Raw genomic sequence first — 21,603 nt, 5'->3', positions numbered from 1 at the left:
GGAATGTTTCTAGACCCCTGACAAAGTGTAGCCTTCCTGCCTCTGTCAGCACATACCAATCTAAAGGCACCACTTTTGCTGTCGTATACGTCTAACACAACCAACATACTGTCGGATACAAGAAGACTGTTCTTACTTTGAGACCTTAGAATTTCTGGAGTGCCACATCTACACCACCACCCGCTCCCATCATCCACAAGATGATAATATCTAGTATTCTTTGAAACTGAATGTTAGAGCATGATTCCCGGGACTTCTTGTCTGTCTCACTGATGGTGATTCGTCTAAATGTAGGGACCTGAAATCGTTGTGCAGGTGACCTTGCGTCCAGATTGAATGTAACTCCCCAACATTTATACAGCTAACTATAAGTGTAGCCATTTAACTTAGAGAACATAAAATAGAGTTCCGTACCTTGGTCTTCAATGGATCACTGTTGAAACAGTCTTCTTTTTGGTCGAGGGGTGAGGATGGAAGGGTTTTTCTAGAAATGTTTTTGGAGGCTAGTTACTAAACCCTGCAGTGTCCTGGTGGAATTCGTATTTCAAATCCAGATATGAACCCGTATCTGTTTGGATTAACATCCTGTTCGATGGCGTTTTTGGGAGGTGTTCTGCACAGCTTTCCCCACTTGTTACAATGCTTTTGTTATTAAATACTTCCTCAATCAATTCCATGTTGCTCTTCTGAACAACAGTGAAGTTAATGAAAGAAGTACATACTCGAGAGTGTCACTGTTTTGTTTTTCTGATGTTTCTTTTTGTTTTCATGTTTTTTTTTGTGAATGCGAAGGTCTTTATAAAAATGGGTTTCCTTTTGATGAAGGTGTTGATGTTGGTGTCGATTTGTTTTTAAATTGGTGTTGTGATGGATTTTGTTTTTATTGTCATCTCTTAGGGTTTTCACTTTGGGCCAGTCACTCTTTGCTTGAAATTCAGTTTTTCTCCTGTCCCAGACAAAGGCCTTTTGGTGCGATGTCAAAGACGTCTTTGCGCTTTGCTTTTGTGAGGCTTGAATCGGAGAAAAGAGGCAGATGTAATGTAGTAATATTGTGCACACCTTGTGTGGAGACCTTGCTTGTTCCAACACGGAGCAAAAGGCTTTGGGTGGTTCGTATTGCTACACACAAAATAATTCGATTCTTTACCTTCAATATAAACAGGCATCTATTCGCATTCACCGAAACAGAAAAAATCGGAATGCGATTTATTTACTTTGGGGAAACTAGTATCTGGAATTCCATAAATATTCCAGTCCTTTTAAGTTGTATGGTAGATTTCACCTCCACAATCTTCCCATACTCCTCAAGAATGGCTAAAACGCACGCCAGATCAAGTTGAATAAGTACCTTCTTGACTCGAATTCGAGTCAACATTTTACTCATGTAAAGGAGAATCATCACAAAAGCCTGGGACGTGCAAGTTATAATAGCCATTTTTCTGACCACAAAACTGCAGACCGATAACTTGTCTCCCTACAATTTATAAAGCCTTTACTGCAATAATATTACAGAGAATGGGCAAACATCTGGAAGAAAACACCTTGTTTCCAGAAGAACCGAAAGGATGCTGAAAGGGCTCATGCGGATTTATAGATCAACTATTGATCAATAAAGTCATAACTGAAGAGAGTCGAAAGAAATTGGAGGTGCTAAGCATGGCTTGGCTCGATTATCGAAAGGCTTTTGATAGTATTCCCCACACATGAACCCTAGAAGTACTAGCCATGAATAAGGTAACACCAATAATCATAAAATATATAAAGCATTCCATGAATAAATGGGAAACAATGCTACTGCTTCAGACAAAACAGAAACTCATAAAAACCAAAGCCACCCTCATTAAAAGAAGAATATTCCTGGGAGACACACTCTCTCTATTCCTTTTAATACTTGGAACTGACACCATAATCTGACATGGTAAGCAGAACTGGATGTGGATACAATTGTTACAGCAAACAATCAACCATCTCTTGAATATGGATGATCTAAAACTGCATGCTGCAAATATCAAACAACTGGAAACATCATTACAGACAATGCATGTATATTTCTTGGCAAAGAAATATACATGAAATTTGGCTTAGAAAAATGTGCCAAAGCAACCTTGAAAAGAGGGAATCTAGTTAAGAGTAACAACATCACAGTAGATAAAGCAAATGAAATAAGAAAATTAAACCGCAACCAAACATGCAAATACATAGGAATCAATGAACCAGATACAATAAAACACATATAAATGAAAGACAATATAAAAAAGGAATACTATAGTCATGTTAGATTAATACTGAAAACAGAGTTCAATGGCAAAATCAAGATAATAGGTATAAACATTTTAGCCGACTCACTCATAAGTTACTGCTACAATATGGACTCTAAATGAACTAACTAAACTAGACAGGTAAACAAGAAAAATAATGAAGGGATTTAGGATGCACCATCCAAGTTCTGACATAGAAAGGTTTTATATACAACGTATTGAAGGTTGTAGAGGCCTTATAGAACTAGAAATCTATTATAAAATAACCACCATAGGATTACAGAAATACTTAATTCAGAAAGGAGGATTGGTACAAATAGTTTTGTGTTTTTAAGGAAGCTGAAAAATACAAGAAAGAAGTCATTACATTACCTGACCACTTTGAAGAAAAAAGAAAAAAAATCAAAAGCTATAAAACAATTGAGGTCCAAACCCAAACTGAAACAACAGCGTATCGTGACAAAACGATGGCAAGAAAAGCTCCTACATGGGAAATATTGGGTTAAGCTAAACAAGACAGACATAGACAAAGCAAAATCTCAACAATAGTTAAAAAGTTCAGGATACAATTTTTTAAAATTACAGCACAAGATCAAAGCCTTCCCACCAGAAATCACCAAAAACATGAAATCCCAAAATACAAGTAACTACAGAAATATGTGGTGATGGAGAAGAAACAATAAATCATATTGTCTCTGGCTGCCAAGTCCTGGCTGAGAAGGAATCTATTCACAGACATGACAGAGTTGGAACTTATATACACTGGAAGGCATGACAACACTATGGAATAAAAACAGAAAAAGATGGTATAAACAAACCCCAGAAAAGGTCTCAGAAAATGATTAACCAACCGTACACTGGGATATGCCAATACACAGAGAAATTAAGGTCAATAAGCCAGATATAGTTGTTAGAGATCACCAAGAACAAAACAATGCATTCCAATCGATACCAACAGATGACGTTTCTCTAAAAGAAACGGAAAACCCTCAAAGTACAAAGATCTGGAAATAGAGGTAACTCGAATGTGGAGCCTAAAAACAGAAACAATTCCTATAATAGTAGGTGCATTAGGTATGAGAAACAACATTCGGATAAATACATAACCAAAACACCAGGACTTACAAATATATATGACATACAGAAAATTGCACTACTGGGCACTGCACACAACCTACGTAAAGCACTTTCAATACAGTGAAAATATGAGCACCACAACAAAACCCAGCACATCCCCAAGGTACATAGAGTTACGCTCGATTGTGCAGTAGAAGCACATGATGAAAGTAAAATTGCTGAATATTAATGATGATAAAACTTGACAGAAAAAAACTAGATAACTATTGACAATGTATGGAGCCCGCCATACGAAAACTGACACCAACCAGCTGTACCTGAAGAGAGATCTGATTGGTAGAGAATTAATTGTTGTGGGAGAGTGTGTATAAAAGAAAAGCACAGAGAAATTAATAACGGAAGTGAATAAGGAACTGGTGATCAAATGTGGAATAGGAAAAAAGGATAAGAATGAAATTCAAAGTGAGCACGTTTGACAGATTGAAGAGAAACCTCACGAAGGTCAATTTTGGAGAGCCACTGCAGATGTAAGTGGAACAAAATCCTGAGTTTGGTGAAAAAAGGGTAATCAGAAAAGGAAAAAAGAGAGCCTAATTGTAGCAACTCAGGATCAAACAAGAAAAGCAAACAGCTTGAGGGCAAATTTATGTGGGGAGAATGTGTCAGTAAAATATGGAGTTTGTGGAACTTCGATGGAGACATTGTCACAGAATTACCCAAGTTCGGACACGAAGAATATACGAAATGGAGGCACGACCAAGTAGTAAAAGTTTTACACTGGAAGCTTTGCCATAAACGGGTATTTGAAGTTGGGGACACATGGTACGAACGATGGGTTGAAAGAGTATTGGAGTAATAGAACAGTAAGATTTTGTGGGACTTTCCAATTCAAACAGCCAAGAAGCTAGAAAATAATTGACCGGACATAACAATAATAAGCAAAGAAAAGCGAAGTTGCTTACTAATTGATCCGTCATGTACGTTTGATTCCAGGATCGTAAAGAAAGAAGTTGAAAATCACAAAAATATAACTCTTAAAATTAGAAATTACAAGAATTTGGAATATGAAAAGTGTAAAAGTTGTGCCTATAATGATTGGTTCATTCAGAACTGTAAGCAAAGATACAGACAAATGGTTGTAGGAGATTAGAATAGAATGTCCAGTAGAGCTTCTACAGAACTTTTGCCTCTTAGAGACAGGAGATATTACCTTGAGTGTTTTAAGCACTTGAAAGACTATTGAAAGCTAGTGGATACCTAATGCTACAGGTCGTAACCCGCTACTCACATAAACCCTGCCAGGAATAAAACAGAAACTGAGTCAAATCAATAATAATAAACCTCTCTACTATAGCCACAAGGCATGGAATTTGAGGGGATGGGATAGTAAAAAACATCGGCCTCAGTACTTAACTGGTACTTAATTTATTGACCCCGAAAGGATGAAAAGCAAAGTCAAGCTCGGCGGAATTTGAACTCAACACGCAGCGACGGGTGAAACACCGCTAAGCATTTCACCAAGCTAACAATTCTGTCTGCTCGCCGCAATAAAATTAATAATAATAATAACAATAAATATTACACCTACAACAATACCAACAGCGCCAGATGAAGCCAACTCTCATGCTACTGGCATATCTATACTCTCTATTTCCAATACTTCTTATGTGGCTAATCTTAACAATAATAGCGTGGATAATATTGACAATACACTTGAATATAGCACGTATGTGGAGGATAAATCTGATTGACCCAAATCCATTCATCACATATTTCTTAGTAATAGCAATAATAACATACATAATAAAAATAATTTACCATGGTACGTAGGTTAATCGTTTTTTAATTTAGTATTTTTTCATTTGTCTTGCTCGTTTACAGTCTGTTGTGTCGCTAAATTTTCTACTGAGAACATTTTTTTCGTGGTTAGATGATTCGGCATCTATTTCTAGCATTTAAGAATCCACATTTGCTGGTCATTCCTCTTATTTTTGTATGTAATATAATTTTAATCTTCGGAATTTTTTTAATATGCTAGACCACTGGTTTTAATTGATTAATATCAATTTCTACCCTCATTAATAAATTTTAAATAAATAATATATGTTCTCTAACCAGTTAAATTAGCTGCAGAAATTAATTAACTGCAGAATTATTTCCGGACTTAGCGCGCCAGATTTGAAGACATTTGATAGGATACGCTGAATGTAATCGCAGAACTCTACACGTGTTCACTTACGGGTGGATGGCTTGTGTCTAGTTCTGTGTATTGCATCTCAAAGAGACAAACTTACCCTGACGATCCTGCAGATATTTACTTATGTAAATTTTAACAGGTGAAACCATGGTACGTAGGTTAATCGTTTTTTGATTTAGTATTTTTTCATTTGTCTTGCTCGCTTACAGTCTGTTGTGTCGCTAAATTTTCTACTGAGAACATTTTTTTCGTGGTTAGATGATTCGGCATCTATTTCTAGCATTTAGGAATCCACATTTGCTGGTCATTCCTCTTATTTTTGTACGTAATATAATTTTAATCTTCGGATTTTTTTTAATATGCTAGACCACTGGTTTTAATTGATTAATATCAATTTCTACCCTCATTAATAAATTTTAAATATATGGATATATATATACATATATGTATGTATGGATATATATATATATATATATATATATATATATATATATATATATATAAAATTTCAAAATTAATTTGTAATTATGTGCCAACATTGCTGTAAAATCAAAGTCGAAAAATCCTATAAAAAAAAACACAAACCACTGGAAATACAAGCACAGCAGAAATCGGGCGATGAGCAAAGAAATGTGCATATTTCAGCAGAAAACCGCAGAATGAGGAAATAGATATCCCTAGATCAATTGATTTCAAATTTTGAGAGTCTATCTGCCTTAATTATCATTAACAGGTCTCACTATATACCAGTTGTGTTTGTATTTCCAGTGATTGTTGGGGTTCTTTTTATAGGATTTTTCGACTCTGATGTTTACAGCAATGTCGACACTTCGTGTGCCCTATACAATTTTGGATATTCCATTTATTTCCTTTTGCTTGTTGGCCACTTATATTATTGTTGTTGTTATTTATTTTACCAATAATAATTAAGAATAATAGCTATATAAATATTTTTGAATATTTATTTATTTACGAATTGTATATATATATATATTTATATATATACACGTGCAATCTCCCAAAGCTTGTTGGCACATTGTATGATTATAATGTCTGTATTTACTAAAATACATTTCCTTTTCAAAATTTAATAGAATCTACAAAGCGAACTCATTTTGCTTATCAATACCTCTATGCAAAATGATGAACATTTTGATAGTGTGAACCAAAGGAACCGCTAACTTACAGAAACATTTCATTCAGTATTTGTGTGCGTTCTCATTCAAATCCAACTGTCGCAAAATCTCATCAACGTAGGTCTTCACATTTGCATTGTAATGAGTGTATGTGAGTTTGCTTGTGTGCGTGTATGTGAGTGTGTGTGTGTGCGTGCGTGTGTGTGTGTATGTGTGTGTGTGACAGCTTGTTGCAGTAATTTGAAGGAAATACGACAGTTTTTCCAACGAGCATACTGGCAAAATATGATAATGGCGTGACAAAGCCTATACATTATAAAGGTTCCGCGGAAGGAAAAAATATTAAATTTTGATACAAAATCCATCTTTCTTCCAATAAACACCCACTGAAGAGACATGCTACAACCTCTCGGCATTAATTTGCGAACTTCAAGAGGAGAACATCATCTACAACATCAAATGTAAGATCCTCACTAAGATCAAAACTTACATCAATAGACCAAAGTAAAGTTTCGTAGGCGCGCTGGAAAAACTATCTTTAAAAAAGTGAAAAACTCCAGAGAATATATTAACGTTTCAGGCGAGATTTTTTATTCATGACCTCATTTTGCAAAATACTTCAATACATCATGTTGGAAATTAAGGCTAAACGACTGGATACAACACAACCTATTCCAGTGTTGGTTTTTCTAATTTTTGATACTCAAAGAGAATTGATTATATTTCTTGTGCAGTTAAATATCACCCTTTGATTACTCTTGTCTTTTTCTGTATGCATGTGCTCGTTCATACATCAATTACAGCGAACATAGTTGTTAAAAACCTTTTTTGCTTTTCTTGCCAGCTTCAAAAGTAGAAATGTAAATTGATATGTTGACCAGAAAACCACGTGTAGTTATATTTCACAAGATATTTTGTGGTTTTGATAATAATAATAATAATAATAATAAATGATAATAATAATAATAATAAATGATAATAATAATAATAATAATAATAAATGATAATAATAATAATAATGATAAATGATAATAATAATAATAATGATAAATGATAATAATAATAATAATAATAATAAATGATAATAATAATAATAATGATAATAATAATAATAATGAACAAGGGTAATCGCATGGACAGTAGCTAAACAGCTTAGACAGAAAGACAAGGAAGTTGCTAACTAGATATGAAGCACTCCACCCAAAAAGTGACAAAGACAGACTGTATGTAGCAAGAAAAAGAGGGGGAAGAGGACTTATTGGATGCAAACACAGCATTATAGCAGAAGAAAACAACATAGCATGCCACAGAACCGCTACAAGAAGGTCAGGCTTGTGTACGATGAAAGATTGCAAAGATAAAGCACTATGCAAGAAATCGAAAACGAATGAAACTGAAAATAGGTGGGTAACGAAAAGAATGCATGGTCAATTTTATAGAGATGTTGAATACAGTTTGTAAAATTCAGTATTCTGGAATCTATCGGAGAGTATTTAAACGATATAGCACACCATTTCGCTACAGTTGCCAATTTTGGAATACGACTGTCAATACACAGACCTGATGATTACCTAATGCAAGAAAGTACTAGTTTATTTCAATATTGTAAAATAGTAAAACTGTAAAATTGTAAAACTTGCAAATAATAAAACGTGAGGATCAGACTAAGTTGGAATTTCATCGTTATACACACAATCATACAAACTCGAATATGTATCAATATTTCTATTGTGTATAAGCCAACATGTCTGGAAGGCAGCAAACGAATTTAGCAACATCAGAAACAATTCTCAAGGAAATATCATCGAGATTATCAACACTTATAATATCGGTGTTTAACACACAAACCTGCATCTTGAAGGAAATAGAGAAACTGTCTACAGATGGAAAACGAGTAAGTAAACACATAAACTCCGAAATTAAGAATTTATTTGAAATTGTACAAACAGCTACAGAAGCTACAAGAAGAAGCCTATCACAACCATTTTAGATGTTAGGACTGCACAAAAGAAGGTTAGAAAACGAACACTGAAAAAAAAAAGAGATTTGGAAGATATGGCAAAGACTTATCAACATAAGAAAACAAAATTTCTGGAAGGCATATAAATGCGAAAAATACGTTGATATTCATTTTAAGTACTGCACTCATACTCCCTCGTAATTACTTATTTAAGGAAATTGTATGAAAGAAAAATTCGATGGGATCTCACCATAGGAAAATTTGGTTTTTGCCTGCAAACTGACCATTTTATCGCTTCTTATTGACTATATTTCTAATGTATGTACAGAGGATTGTAGTACCATTTATACTACAAAGAAAAATTCCGAAACATTTTCACGTTGGGCACTTATGAGAAACTATGTGTATTAGCCGAAAATGGATAACGATATCGAAAATCTTGTAAGATACTGCAGAGGCTGTGCTCGAACAACAAAGTTACCTACTGTAAGATATCAGTCATCGCCAAAGACTGAGACACAGACTTTGCAAGTCAACTATATGGAAACTATATTCTTGTAGTAGTGGATAGTTACACAAAATAGTCGGAAGTATGTAAATTTAGACATCCTTCAGTGAGATATTTGCTCAATATCGTACATATTTCTGCCAGATGTTCCAAATTGGTCATATAAACCCGCCACCATATCACCCACGGTGAAATGTTCAGGCAGAACGGTTCATGGACACGTTCAATAGGGCGTTAAGGAAAGCGAACATCGGAAGGACTGATGACCTTGCATTAATAAAATTTCTGAGGGTATATCGAGTAACTCCAAACCTAAATGCACCATCAGGTAAATCTCCAGCCAAACTAATGTTCACGAGAAAGATGAAGTCCATATCTGAGAAATTGCTGTCAAGCAGAGAAAAAAAGCTTGAAATAACAATAATGAGAAAAGTGCTACGCCGAAAAATTGCTAAGTTTCCATACAGATATGGAAAACTATCATGGGAGGACGGTTTTATTTGTAATAGAATTGAACAAATGATCTATACAGTAAAAAAAGTCAAAAGACAATGGTTCGATTTCAAAAAAGATGCGAACCAGTTGAAACAAAGATACACCGAGAATAATAATAAAAGTATTGAAGAACCAATGGATTTTATGTACGCTATGTTTGAAGTATTATTTCCAGATAAAACTCATACAACCGTTCGGCGTAGAACTAGAAAGTAGAAATTTTACAGAGCCTTTAATGTTTGGCCCAAAGAGGTAAAAGTATTGAACTCCGTCTGAAGGTGGTATTTTTTTAAAAGGGAAGTTGTGGGGAAGGAATATAAAATGTACATATAAATCTGTATACCCACAGTCTTCGAGAAATGTATAGTTTAATAGGGGAGATATTGTGGAGTAAACTAGCATCCCCGCACCTGGCTGTCAGTGGACTGGATGAGTCGTATAAGTAGATGGGCCAGTAGACAGTTGAGGTCGAACTGTGGGAGCGTTAGTCTCGTTATTGATTCTGCGTTGTAGTGCTGGATTGTTATTATGCGAACGGTTATAATAAGATAACCAACTCTTGTTACATTGCGTATTGTTATACTTATATATTGGGTACTGTGATACGCACTTACACACACACACATCATATATCGTCCACGGCGATATAAAATAGTACTTATGGCCTCTGGAGAAATGCTTCTGAATTAACGAGGAAGTTGTTGGTCATCTAAGGAGCGTCGAGTTGACTGCAAAACCATTTAGGCTATATTCAATGCATTGTGCTAGTGCTCAGACTCAAAAGAGGTAAGGTGTGCAGGCTTGTGTTTGGGAGAGGAAATGGGATTCGAGACTTGAGCGAGGATATGAATAGATAAGAACTAATTCTCAATGCGCGGAAAACTGGTAGGAGGAAGAGGACTTATTGGATGTTAGGGTGTGGCACTGTTCCACTGTTAAGGTGTGGCACTTTCTCACACAGCTACCCTCATCCATACGTAACACATGACAAATACCAGCGCAGTCGTCTCTCTTGCACACCACATTTGATGCTTCTTATGTCCCAACTTTTCTCTCAGGACGCTTACACTCTGTCGTGTATGCACACTGACATAACACATCCAGCGGATCATACTAGCTTCATTTCTTTCAAGGGAGCAAGGGCAAAAACGACTTCTCTCCAGTATGCTTGAAGTGCCGATAACTTCAAAAATCTACCAAAGACTCCAGGTTAATATGCACATGGCCCTTGCCCCCTTACTAGAATTATATTTATATATATTATTAATTTAATGTATAAATTGCCTATAAATTTTTATAGCATTCTGACTACATGATAACAATCATTAATGTGCTTTTTATCCTTATATTCTATTATGAATTAATAAATAAAATAAAATGATTTAATTATTTTTACTCCTGACCGGAAGAGCATTTACTGCTTGACTATTCTTATAATATACATGTTGGCTGTCTTGATGGGATTCAAAATTGAATTATCTTGGGTCTATACGTTCAAATATTTGTATGTAGACGTGTGAACCTGCTTTGTACGGTATGTACAGTTATTTACACTTTTTCGTGATCAGTGACTTTTCATCACTGGAAAAAGGATATATATATTTGCATTGGGAACCACTTCACATCGACAACCGGTGATTGTCACACGCTGAAGGCGGGTCAATACCCAGAAACTCGGGTCCGTGTGTATCATATCAGGTTGGAGATGGGAAAGATGCCTTCCCTTTGCAAATACTGATAGGACACAGAAAGTGTGTCAATGGCCAGCTGGAGGAGGTTATATATATATATATATATATATATATATATATATATATATATATAATATAATATTTACTGCCGATTAGTTAATGCGCACATGTGCGGTTAATTTTTGAGAAATTAAGCATGTAAACTCAAGTCAGGTTCTTACACGCTACTCCAGAACTCTGCTGACGAAAGCCCTCGAGTTAGATATATTTTTATCTTGCTAAATAGCTTGAAACCATGGTACAGAGTATAGACTGGTAAAAATGTTTTTATTTTTCATTCTCTTTCGAAATTATCCCTATTTTTGTCGTATAGAGTTTTTTGCTGCTCTTTCTAGCGGGTTAGATGTCCTATTATAGGCATCTCTATATTTTTACGGCCATGACGAAGGGGAATAGCCCTGAAACTCGAGTCGCCTTTATATATTTATATTTATATATTTGATCCTTTATATTGAACACTCAATATTTCATCTACATTCAATACTTTCTTTCATGGTGCCATCCATTTTTATTTTATTTTATTTTATATTGTACATTGTATATTATATTATATATTGTATATTCCATATTCTATACCCCACATTAGTTCTGCAGGAATATAAATAAAACATAAAAAACAGACAGTGTTGGAACTCTTTTAAACAAAATAATATATTCCTCTATACACAATCATACAAAAAAAAACCACCTTTTTTGTATTTATTTCTACTCGCATATATATATATATATATATATATATATATATATATATATATATACGACGGGCTTCTTTCAAAGCTCCTTTCAGGTTTTAGTTGGACCGAGGCCATAGCTGAAGATACTTGCCCAAGGCGCCACGCAATGGGACTGAACCCGGACACAAGAGGTGCAGTAATATCAAAGGAAACTTACCTGGGAAGATAGTTTTTTGTCTGTGGAAGCTGCACAGGTGCAATAAACAACGAAAATGGACAGAAAACAGATTCCATCACATGCCAGGGAAAAAAACTAGAATTAGTTGATGGCTTCCGTTACCTATGTGACTAAGCAAGATAGTAACGGGGGTGGATACTCCGTGAGCATATCTGCTAGAATAAGAATGTTCTGGGGAAAGTTACACACACACACACACACACACACACACACACACACACACATACATATATATATATATATATGAGAGAATTTGTTTTGGTGTTTGAAAATGCATCTAAATCTCAAATTGTGTAGGTGTTTCAAAATTTTGTAATATGTTTATTCAAATATCAAGGTGATTCAACAATTTTTTGCATATCAGTGGTAAAAATAAATAAATAAAGGGTTTGGGTAAGTTTATATGTACACGGTGAAATTCGGAAAAGCTTATATAAACGATCGAATTTTCGGATGTCCACAAAAATTCCAATGGGTTTCACAGAGCCAGACTATAACATAAGTCTAAATGTTCACTGAAGAAATATCCATGATTGAAAGTTTAGTCATGCTGAGTTTTTATTAAAATGACTAAATTTTCAGTCATATATATTTGTTTTGATCTTCATTAAATATTTACACTGTGCTACTTTTACAAGACTTGTGTTTCTATAGTTTGCACTAATTACACTGTATGGGATTTCTAACAGCACCTCTGTACATGGTTTGTATGGCTATCTACTGCTAGCTTCCTCTGTGACTACCAGATCAGAAAGTAAGGAACTCTGTCAAAGGTTTTTTTACAGGTCACTGAACGCAAATGACAGCAGCTTGATTTTATCCAAAAACTTCTCTTGCAGTTACCTCACCCAAAACAGGGCTTTTTAAATACTTGTCTATAGCATAAAACCAAACCAAACTATATCTCATCTAGTCTAACTTTTCCTCTCATAACTTGATCCTTTGTTGTTTCCATAAATTTTGTGCCCTTGCGTGAGAAGACCCGGCAAGCCAAGTAAGATCGTTGCCAGTGCCCCTGGACTGGTTCTTGTGCGGGTGGCACATGAGATGCACCATTTTGAGCGTGGCCGTTGCCAGTACCGCCTGACTGGCTCCTGTAGGATTTTCGAGCGAGATCGTTGCCAGTGCCCCTGGACTGGCTTGTGCGGGTGGCACATAAAAGACACCATTTCGAGCGTGGCCGTTTTCGTGCAGGTGACACGTAAAAGCACCCACTACACTCTCTGAGTGGTTGGCGTTAGGAAGGGCATCCAGCTGTAGAAACTCTGCCAAATCAGACTGGAGCCTGGTGTTGCCATCCGGTTTCACCAGTCCTCAGTCAAATCGTCCAACCCATGCTAGCATGGAAAGCGGACGTTAAACGATGATGATGATGATGATGATGATGTCCAGCAATTTGATACTTCTGTATATTTACCTTTCTCTAGCATCTGCATTAACATTGTAACAGTTGGCTGTAATGCTGTAATGTCAGTCACTGGGTATACCACCTTCATCTATAATCTGATTCACTATAGAAGTAACAAAGCCATATAACATACAGCCAAGTATGTTAAACATTATAACAATCGTTCCTAATGGTTCATGGAGATTCTCCTACATTTATATTCTTCAGTGCTTTATCATACTGCTGCCAACTAGAAAGACTAGATCCTCTGTTGAGTCCATGTTGAGAAGACCTTTCTTCCATACAATCACCACATATAATACGCTTTAATGATAGCTCTTTTATGCTTCTTTCTTTTCAGAATCACTAAGTGTATTACTAACAATTCATACACATCAATATGAAAAATAAGAGGTAACTGTACAACAAAAGAATAGGTATGTAAAATCATTCACAAAAAGCATTCAAGACATTGCTGCTATACAAATACATTGCCGAAATCATGAACTGATTATTCAGTAAAATTTCTACAGGCAAATATTATCAATAAGAATATTAAAAAGCATTAAAACAATTACCTTTGCAATTTTCTGATCATGTTCTACAAACTTTACCTCACCAAATGCATCACAGGGATTTAATGCCTCTTCATCTCCAGTGTTTCTATCAAAGACAAACAAAAATCAAATGAACAACTGAAGTAAAGTTGTGATGGGAAAGGTAGAAAAGGGAAAATAACAAAATCAAGAGATAAAGAACAACACTAATGAAAAATACAAATATTCACAGATATAGAGGCATAAATTCATAAACAGAAAAAGATTGATATCTTTTAATTTAGTTGAATAAAATAATGATTAATTTTAAATAAACTGAAAAGGCAAAACAAGATATATTTTGTCATCAGAAGTAAATGGAGGAAAAATGAGGCACACAGGGGAATAGTGATTCCACATCTGGAATGGTGCTGCTGTTACACACGCAGGTATCATAAGACCACATCAAGAAAGAAAAAAGGTGACTGATCTAACTGGCATGAAGTCACTTACTAAAACACACTAAATTCTGACCTATAGATGTGCTGTGTCCTCTCTTTGCGTTTTTTTACCACTACTACAATAGTCTCTGCTCCACAGAGCTGGTTGCTCTCTTTCCACCGTATCCAGGTACCACTGATACACATATCTCTTGTGTCCATTTGACTAGGCCCCCACACTAACAATACAAAAATTGAATTAAGTAGATATGAAAAGAAACTGCATGAGATGTCCGGTAGTGTTTCTCCTTTTATCTCTCTATATATATCTCTCCCTTTCTTTGTTCCCCTCTTTGCATTTGTCTGTCGCCCAAAGAAATATAATGTTGATCTTATTGGATTTATTTCCCTTGCTTACTAGACAACTACAGTCATACGAAAGGTAATATTGGGAGTGTGTATTTGTCACTGTTAACTCTATCAGATATTATTACTAATGTAATTATTCGATATATAAACAGTATTATCATTATTGATAGCATATACTTATTACAAATATACAAATCAGAAAAATCTATTTAAATTTTATATTTTAATTTCAAAGATATTTTTAATTTGAGAAGTAGCATAAATTTTCTATGAAATTTGAAAAAGTATGTTTATAATTATTATAGTTATGTAACATTACCTTATATTACCTGGATTGGCAAAATATATATATTCCCAACATTAACGAACATGATGGATAAAACTGTTCTTAATTAATAATAATTATGTGGTAAGAAAAAGACCAGCGCCGACGAAGGCTATGCTTTGCTGAGGAAATCCAATTAGATTAAAATTTGTAAACATCAAGATCATTAGAGGGTCAGAAAAAATACCATGTGGTATTAGCTTCAAGTATATATAATGAGTTTAAATTTTACATTGCTCAACCCTTCATTGTTTTCTTTCTAGAATTGGGGAGTCATTAAAATAAAGTACTAAAACATGTCAGTGACTGTTGCCTGGAAATGCAAAGGTCGCATCAAATTAGTATCAGATACTGAGCTAAAGATCTGTTTTCATAAATCTTATCAATTATTTAAAATTTCCTCATAATTAAAACAAAACAATGGCAATACGGTGATGAGCTGGCAGAATTGTTAGAGTATATTACTTTTGATACTTAACATTGTGAGTTCAAGTCCTGCTTAGGTCATCTTTGTCTTTCATCCTCTTGGTGTTTGATAAAATAAAGTAGCAGTCAAGTGCTGGTGCTCATGATATTAATTTAACCATTCCCTTAAAAATTGCTGGTCCTGCGCTTAAATTAGAAACTCTTTTTCCATCCAGATAAGAGTTAGTAAATAATTTCTCTCACGTCTTTATCCACAGTGTATTAATGGATGTATTTATCAGTGAATATTTACACATACATACACACATACTCATATGTGCCCGCACACACATATATGCACATACACACACACACATTTTTATGGAGTTGGTCAACATGCTGTTGAAGTTTACAGATTTCTCCAATATCCCAATTCATCCAATAAATGTCTTTGTGGACAATGATTGATTTTCCTTTTAAAGGCATCAATCCACAGCCAGAATTAACCATTGACTATTTTCCCTAAATTTTCCCTTTCACTTTTCAACTCCTTACTCCTGCTTAACTGTCACTTCATAAGTATTATCTCCCACAGGAATTAAAGATTATTTCTGTTTTATCCAACTGCTTCCCTCATATTCCATCCACGACAAACATGTGCACATAAACACATATTCACACTACTTGAATCTTATACTTACTCTCTCACACAAACATATTGTATAGTGACGCACATCTGTCCACACACCTCTGTTGCTATTTACTCTTTCCTTATTTCTTTTTCACCTGAGTTCCACATAGACATCAACCACCCATCACCACTCTCCTCTACTAGAAATCCCATACCTACAAACACTTCCTGTATCCATTATCATGATGACCATCTTTAATAAGACATACATAATCCTCATCTCCTTCCCTTAATTTTCTCTCTCCCTTTACCCACTCTCTCTCTCTCTCTCTCTCTCTCTCTCTCTCTCTGTTGGCTTCCTTTTCTGCATGGCTTAATATACTGACTTTGTTTTAGATTTCTCATATTTTTGCTTCTTTGAATTCCTTTTGCTGCGAAACAGAAAGACTACGTTTTCTCATATATTGGATTTCATGCATTAATTGCTGCTTACCCCTCAGCATATTCAGAAACAGAGGAAACTGGAATCTATTGAATTATTAAAAAACAATAAAACTAGACATTTTGTTGTTCGTTTCAAACCTCCAAAAAGCATGCATTTGATTTAACCTTTGAGGCTTACTCATATTTAATATTCTTTTCTACTCTAGTCAGAGGGCCCAAAATTTTGGGGGAGGGGGAAAGTCGATTAGAACGTCTCCAGTACGCAACTGGTACTTAATTTATCGACCCCGAAAAGATGAAAGGCAAAGTCGACCTCGGCGGAATTTGAACTCAGCGCTAAGCATTTCACCCGGCGTGCTAACGTTTCTGCCAGCTCGACGCCTTAACTCATATTTAATATTAAATACGAAAATATAAATATAGTGAATATAACAATAAATGTTTGATGTGGTGGCTATCATTCATCATCCATGAAGTCATTTTAGTTTCAACACACAAATTTTGGTCAAGTTTCTTGCCAGAAAGTAGAATTCCAAAATGAGTAAAACTCTCTCTCTCTCTCTCTCTCTCTCTCTCTCTCTCTCTCTCTCTCTCTCTCTTTTTGTGTATGCATGAATATAGTTAGAAGTATCGTTAGCAGACACTATGGATTTCCCAGTGAGTTGATTTACATCAATCTGTTCCTTACGTAACAGAGAAAGAAATCGATATCATAAAATCTAACTTCTTTCACCAATAAAAAATGAGTCTGATTGTTAAAATTATTAATGCTAGAGCTGTCATACGAGAATTAAGTGTACAGAAATGATGAATTCTCATTTTGTCAACCAAATGCCAACAAAATTTTGATTTTTTGAGCCTTCTGTTCATTCCTTTCTGCAATTGATAAATAATACCAGTGATCTAATGGTGTAAGGTTTTTTGAAGTGTAGCAACTTAGTATATTTGCAACATATTATGTGAAAAGACTTCTGTGTAAATCAACAATCAATTAATTTTAAAAGTTATCTTCACTGCTTGTTGTTTTGGGGGTTATTGACATCCCCAGAAGTTTTTGTCTACTCATTACTTGGATAATCTTGGTTGACCAAAGTTTTTCAACTCACTGTATAGTATAACTGAAATCCTCCCATATATGTATTTATATTTTATCAGATTTATGGACTTATTTCTTCAATTACCTAAATTTTATGTTTTCCTGCACCCATTTCTTTACATCCTGAAAATAAAAAAAAATTCAATTTTAATGTTTGAAGGAGTGATGGAGTTCCAACATCTGACATTAATTCTATAACATAGAGTCTCAAAATTTACAACAAATTATAGAGAAGACAAACAGTACAAGACACGAGTAAAGCCAAGATTATCAGGTGGAGATAATCTAATCACTATTAACATAGATACACATGATTTCAGTTTGTCTTATCTTACAATTTTTAGCATGGTACACTGGTTTTGAGATGGGATTGGAATGAAAGAAATCTTCTGGATAGAAATAATGCAACATAATAATATCAGAATTTTGATTAACCAATTTAATCATTTGTGTAAAACTTATAAGCCATGTCAGACTTACAAAGATATAATAAAGTACTCCGGCAATCCACTAACTTCTATTGTATTCACTTTTATCGCTCTGTCCCACGAGTCTATCTCATTATATAATTTTTCATTTTGTCCGTTGTACAGTATAACATATTTTTTCTCACAGGGCAAGGGTGGCGAAGTTTGTGCTTGTCTTTGTGTCAGGTGGGGCATGGAGGGGATGGTGTCTGTAGGGTGTGGTTGAGGTAGAGTGGGTGTGGGTAGGAGTCGTGTGGGTGGGAGTCGGGTGAGTGTGGGATGGGGGTCATCATTTACAGAGTGTGCCTTTTTCCTGTTTTCTTCTTTTTTTCCAGCCGTTTCCCATCCGTTCTTTTCCTCGTTCACCTCCTCTGCCTCAGCGCTGGTACTGGTTTTTGTCGGTGGGGAAGTCGTGATTTCCTTCCTGCTCTCGTGTTTCTCTTTAGTCTTCACGGGTGGCGTAGGACAATCCGCTCTAATGTGACCTTTCAGACCGCATTTACAGCACCACCGGATCCTACCTTCTACTCTGACCCTGAGCATTACCTCTTCAACCGTGATGGACTTGACCATGTTTTCAAGGTCTTCCGGGAAACCTGAATTATCATATTTAGGCTCTGCCCTAGCCAGTTCTTATGGGGCGTTCTGATTGGCTGGAGGACCATTACCTTCTCTTCCGTGCCCAGCAGTATGGTAGCTGCTAGCCAGGCTACATCAATTTCTGAGGTATATCTTCTACCCTAACCCTGGAAGCACGCCTCCCAAGATATATAGGTAGAAGCAAAATTTCATCCGTTTTTAATGGTGTTGCCGAGTGCAGCCTAGCAGTAGCTACCTCCCTGAACTGCACCTTCACCGTTCCAAACTTTCTTCCTCTGGCAAGGTAAGAAATCACTTGCTAGATTGGTTTTAATGCTTTTCGACTTGAGCGTTCGACATGATTTCAGCTTTCCTTGTTGCTGCTGAGTACGTCCTGTAAATAATGGTTTCCTTCTTTTTATCTTTTAAGACTTCTTTCGGGGTGACACTTATACGTCGTTCCCCAATCTTTTAAGTATTTCTTTGAATCTACTCAACTCCTCCAGACACACGTGTCACCACCTCTGCATAATTCTTCTCCTCCATTTCTTCGTCTTTTCTCTTCAGACTTTTAACAGCACTTCCTCAGATGACGTAAAGTCTGAAGAAGAAGAACTGCAACCTTCGTATTCCATTGTGAAGGTATGAACCTATGAAGTTCATTCATCAAACAAGAGGGAAGACGTCGAACAATACCGACGCAAGACAGCAAAACACACGTGATCCACACAAAGACAGCAGTTCAACAGCAATCAACAAGACGATTACCAAACGCTCTTTCTGACTACTACCGACCACTACTCTTTATAAGAGTTCGGCTAGTCCATTCTCCAATCCGCCAGGGATGTCAATGACTCTCGCTACAAGGAGGCTAATGCTGACGACATAGAAATAAGAATCCGCAGTATGGTGGACGCCATAGCCACTCATAATGAAAAGGTGTATAGGTAAAACGTCCCAGTGAAAACCTCAATAAAATGTAAACACCACAAGCCAGATATAATGATTTGGGATACGGAAGGGAAACTGTGTACAGATATATAAATCAGCTGGCCAGTGGATGTTAGCATAAAGCTAAAAGGAGAATACCTACGTTGAACTATTGTGAAATCTTCAGGTACTCTAGACATATTATAAGTTCAGGTTTATAACAATAATTATTGGTGAACTGGGATAAGTACCACACTGCCTATAAACCAATCTTGAGAAATTTGGCCTCTCAAAACCAGAAAGGAGAAAACTGATTCGAAGACTACAGATCCAAGCCATTACTGAAACTGAAGACTGTAAATATTTCCAGAAGTTTATCATTTAAGTATATATGAGCATGTCTAGATGTGCAACTATATGCATGAGAATACATACATAAAACAAAACATACAAATTTGCATACATACATATATGAATACATACTGTAACTGTAGATCACGAAACTATTGTATTCTAAATAATAACTCTCTGGAAAAAGAATTTTTATACTTAGCCAAAATCCTGAACCGCAACGGAGTAACAAAGATGTGCCTCGGAATGACGGCAGCTCAATCAAGGAAAGATACACACACGCACACACACCTGGCGTCATTCAGAGACACAAACAAAAGAGATGTGACAACCATATCCTATATGATATGGACATTGAAAGCAGGAGAATTAAGCAACCCCCAAATAACATGGGGTATTATTGCAAAAACCAGAAAATACAGAGTGCAGGGTACCAAATGTGAGCTCTGTATTATTAAACAGATAAATATCATCCAGTCAACAGGTGACAGCGTAAATACACAAGCAATATTTTATACTCAGATATTTCAAACAGGAAGCATCACCCACTTCACCAATCTCACCAAGATAATTTGTTTCTCTGAACGGGAACATTGAATATATATACAACATACGAACTTCACGCATAGAAGATGCATGCCCCTATGAGGAACTCCCTCAACAAAGAAACATATGAACATTATATATATCCAGAATATAATATAATGCAAACAAATTCATCATCCAACACAGTTTTGTCGCAGAAGTTAAAACGAAGGGAGATAATCACTGAAAAGCTGTCGTTCAAGAGTATGACCCCTTGAAATCTTATTGTCTCTGCGAGAGTTATTCGTGAATTCCTGAGATTTTTCGTGTGCACATCGAAAATGAAGATGAACACCATTACTTCATGCGATCTGTTTGAACAATTCTTAAGATGTTAAGATATTTTTTTCTAGCATGAAACTAATGGTATACACAAATAAAGAAATTTTATCTAGCAATGCGGTGCTGAGAACTCATTCTTTTTGTTCGAGAGTTACATATATATATATATATATATATATATATATATATATATATATATATATATGTATATATATATATATTGTTTTTTCCTCTCCAGGATTCTTTCCCCAATGATCTTAGTTTTCAGCTCTTCTTCATTTAATACCTCATTTGTTCCACATCATACATACACAAGCCATCTCATACATTCCCATATTTTACTCATATGCATACATTAGTAACAAGAAAATATAAACACACCTACACTTCTTAAATCTTACACACTTATTCCCCTCTACTTCATATAAATATATTTCTCCAGTATACACGCACACAGCAGCGTCATATATATACATGGTAAC

General features: G+C 35.5%; 1 protein-coding gene and 1 long non-coding RNA gene across 9 annotated transcripts in view; one reads left to right on the top strand and one right to left on the bottom strand.

The window, feature by feature from the left end:
* Positions 1-21,603, bottom strand: part of LOC106871768 (uncharacterized) — a 1,221,261-nt gene that overhangs the window by 790,482 nt on the left and 409,176 nt on the right. For all 8 annotated transcript variants that reach the window (XR_016244689.1, XR_016244690.1, XM_089364843.1 and 5 more), the window contains exons 30-31: positions 18,013-18,050; positions 14,260-14,344 (exon numbers count right to left, since the gene is read on the bottom strand). Coding sequence is in view for 6 of the 8 variants with exons in the window: in XM_089364843.1 (XP_089220969.1) it covers positions 14,260-14,344; positions 18,013-18,050 (123 nt within the window). In the remaining 2 variants the exon portion in view is untranslated. The remainder of the gene's footprint in view (positions 1-14,259; positions 14,345-18,012; positions 18,051-21,603) is intronic.
* Positions 5,519-21,237, top strand: LOC128249694 (uncharacterized). The gene is made up of 3 exons (XR_008265811.2): positions 5,519-5,682; positions 14,043-14,118; positions 19,541-21,237. It is a non-coding gene; the product is annotated as an uncharacterized LOC128249694 (long non-coding RNA).

The sequence above is a fragment of the Octopus bimaculoides genome, chromosome 16, assembly GCF_046866305.1.
Source record: "Octopus bimaculoides isolate indiv1 chromosome 16, ASM4686630v1, whole genome shotgun sequence".
NCBI lineage: Eukaryota > Metazoa > Mollusca > Cephalopoda > Octopoda > Octopodidae > Octopus > Octopus bimaculoides.
Note: the sequence above shows the minus strand (reverse complement) of the source record. Positions and strands in the feature narration are given on the sequence as shown.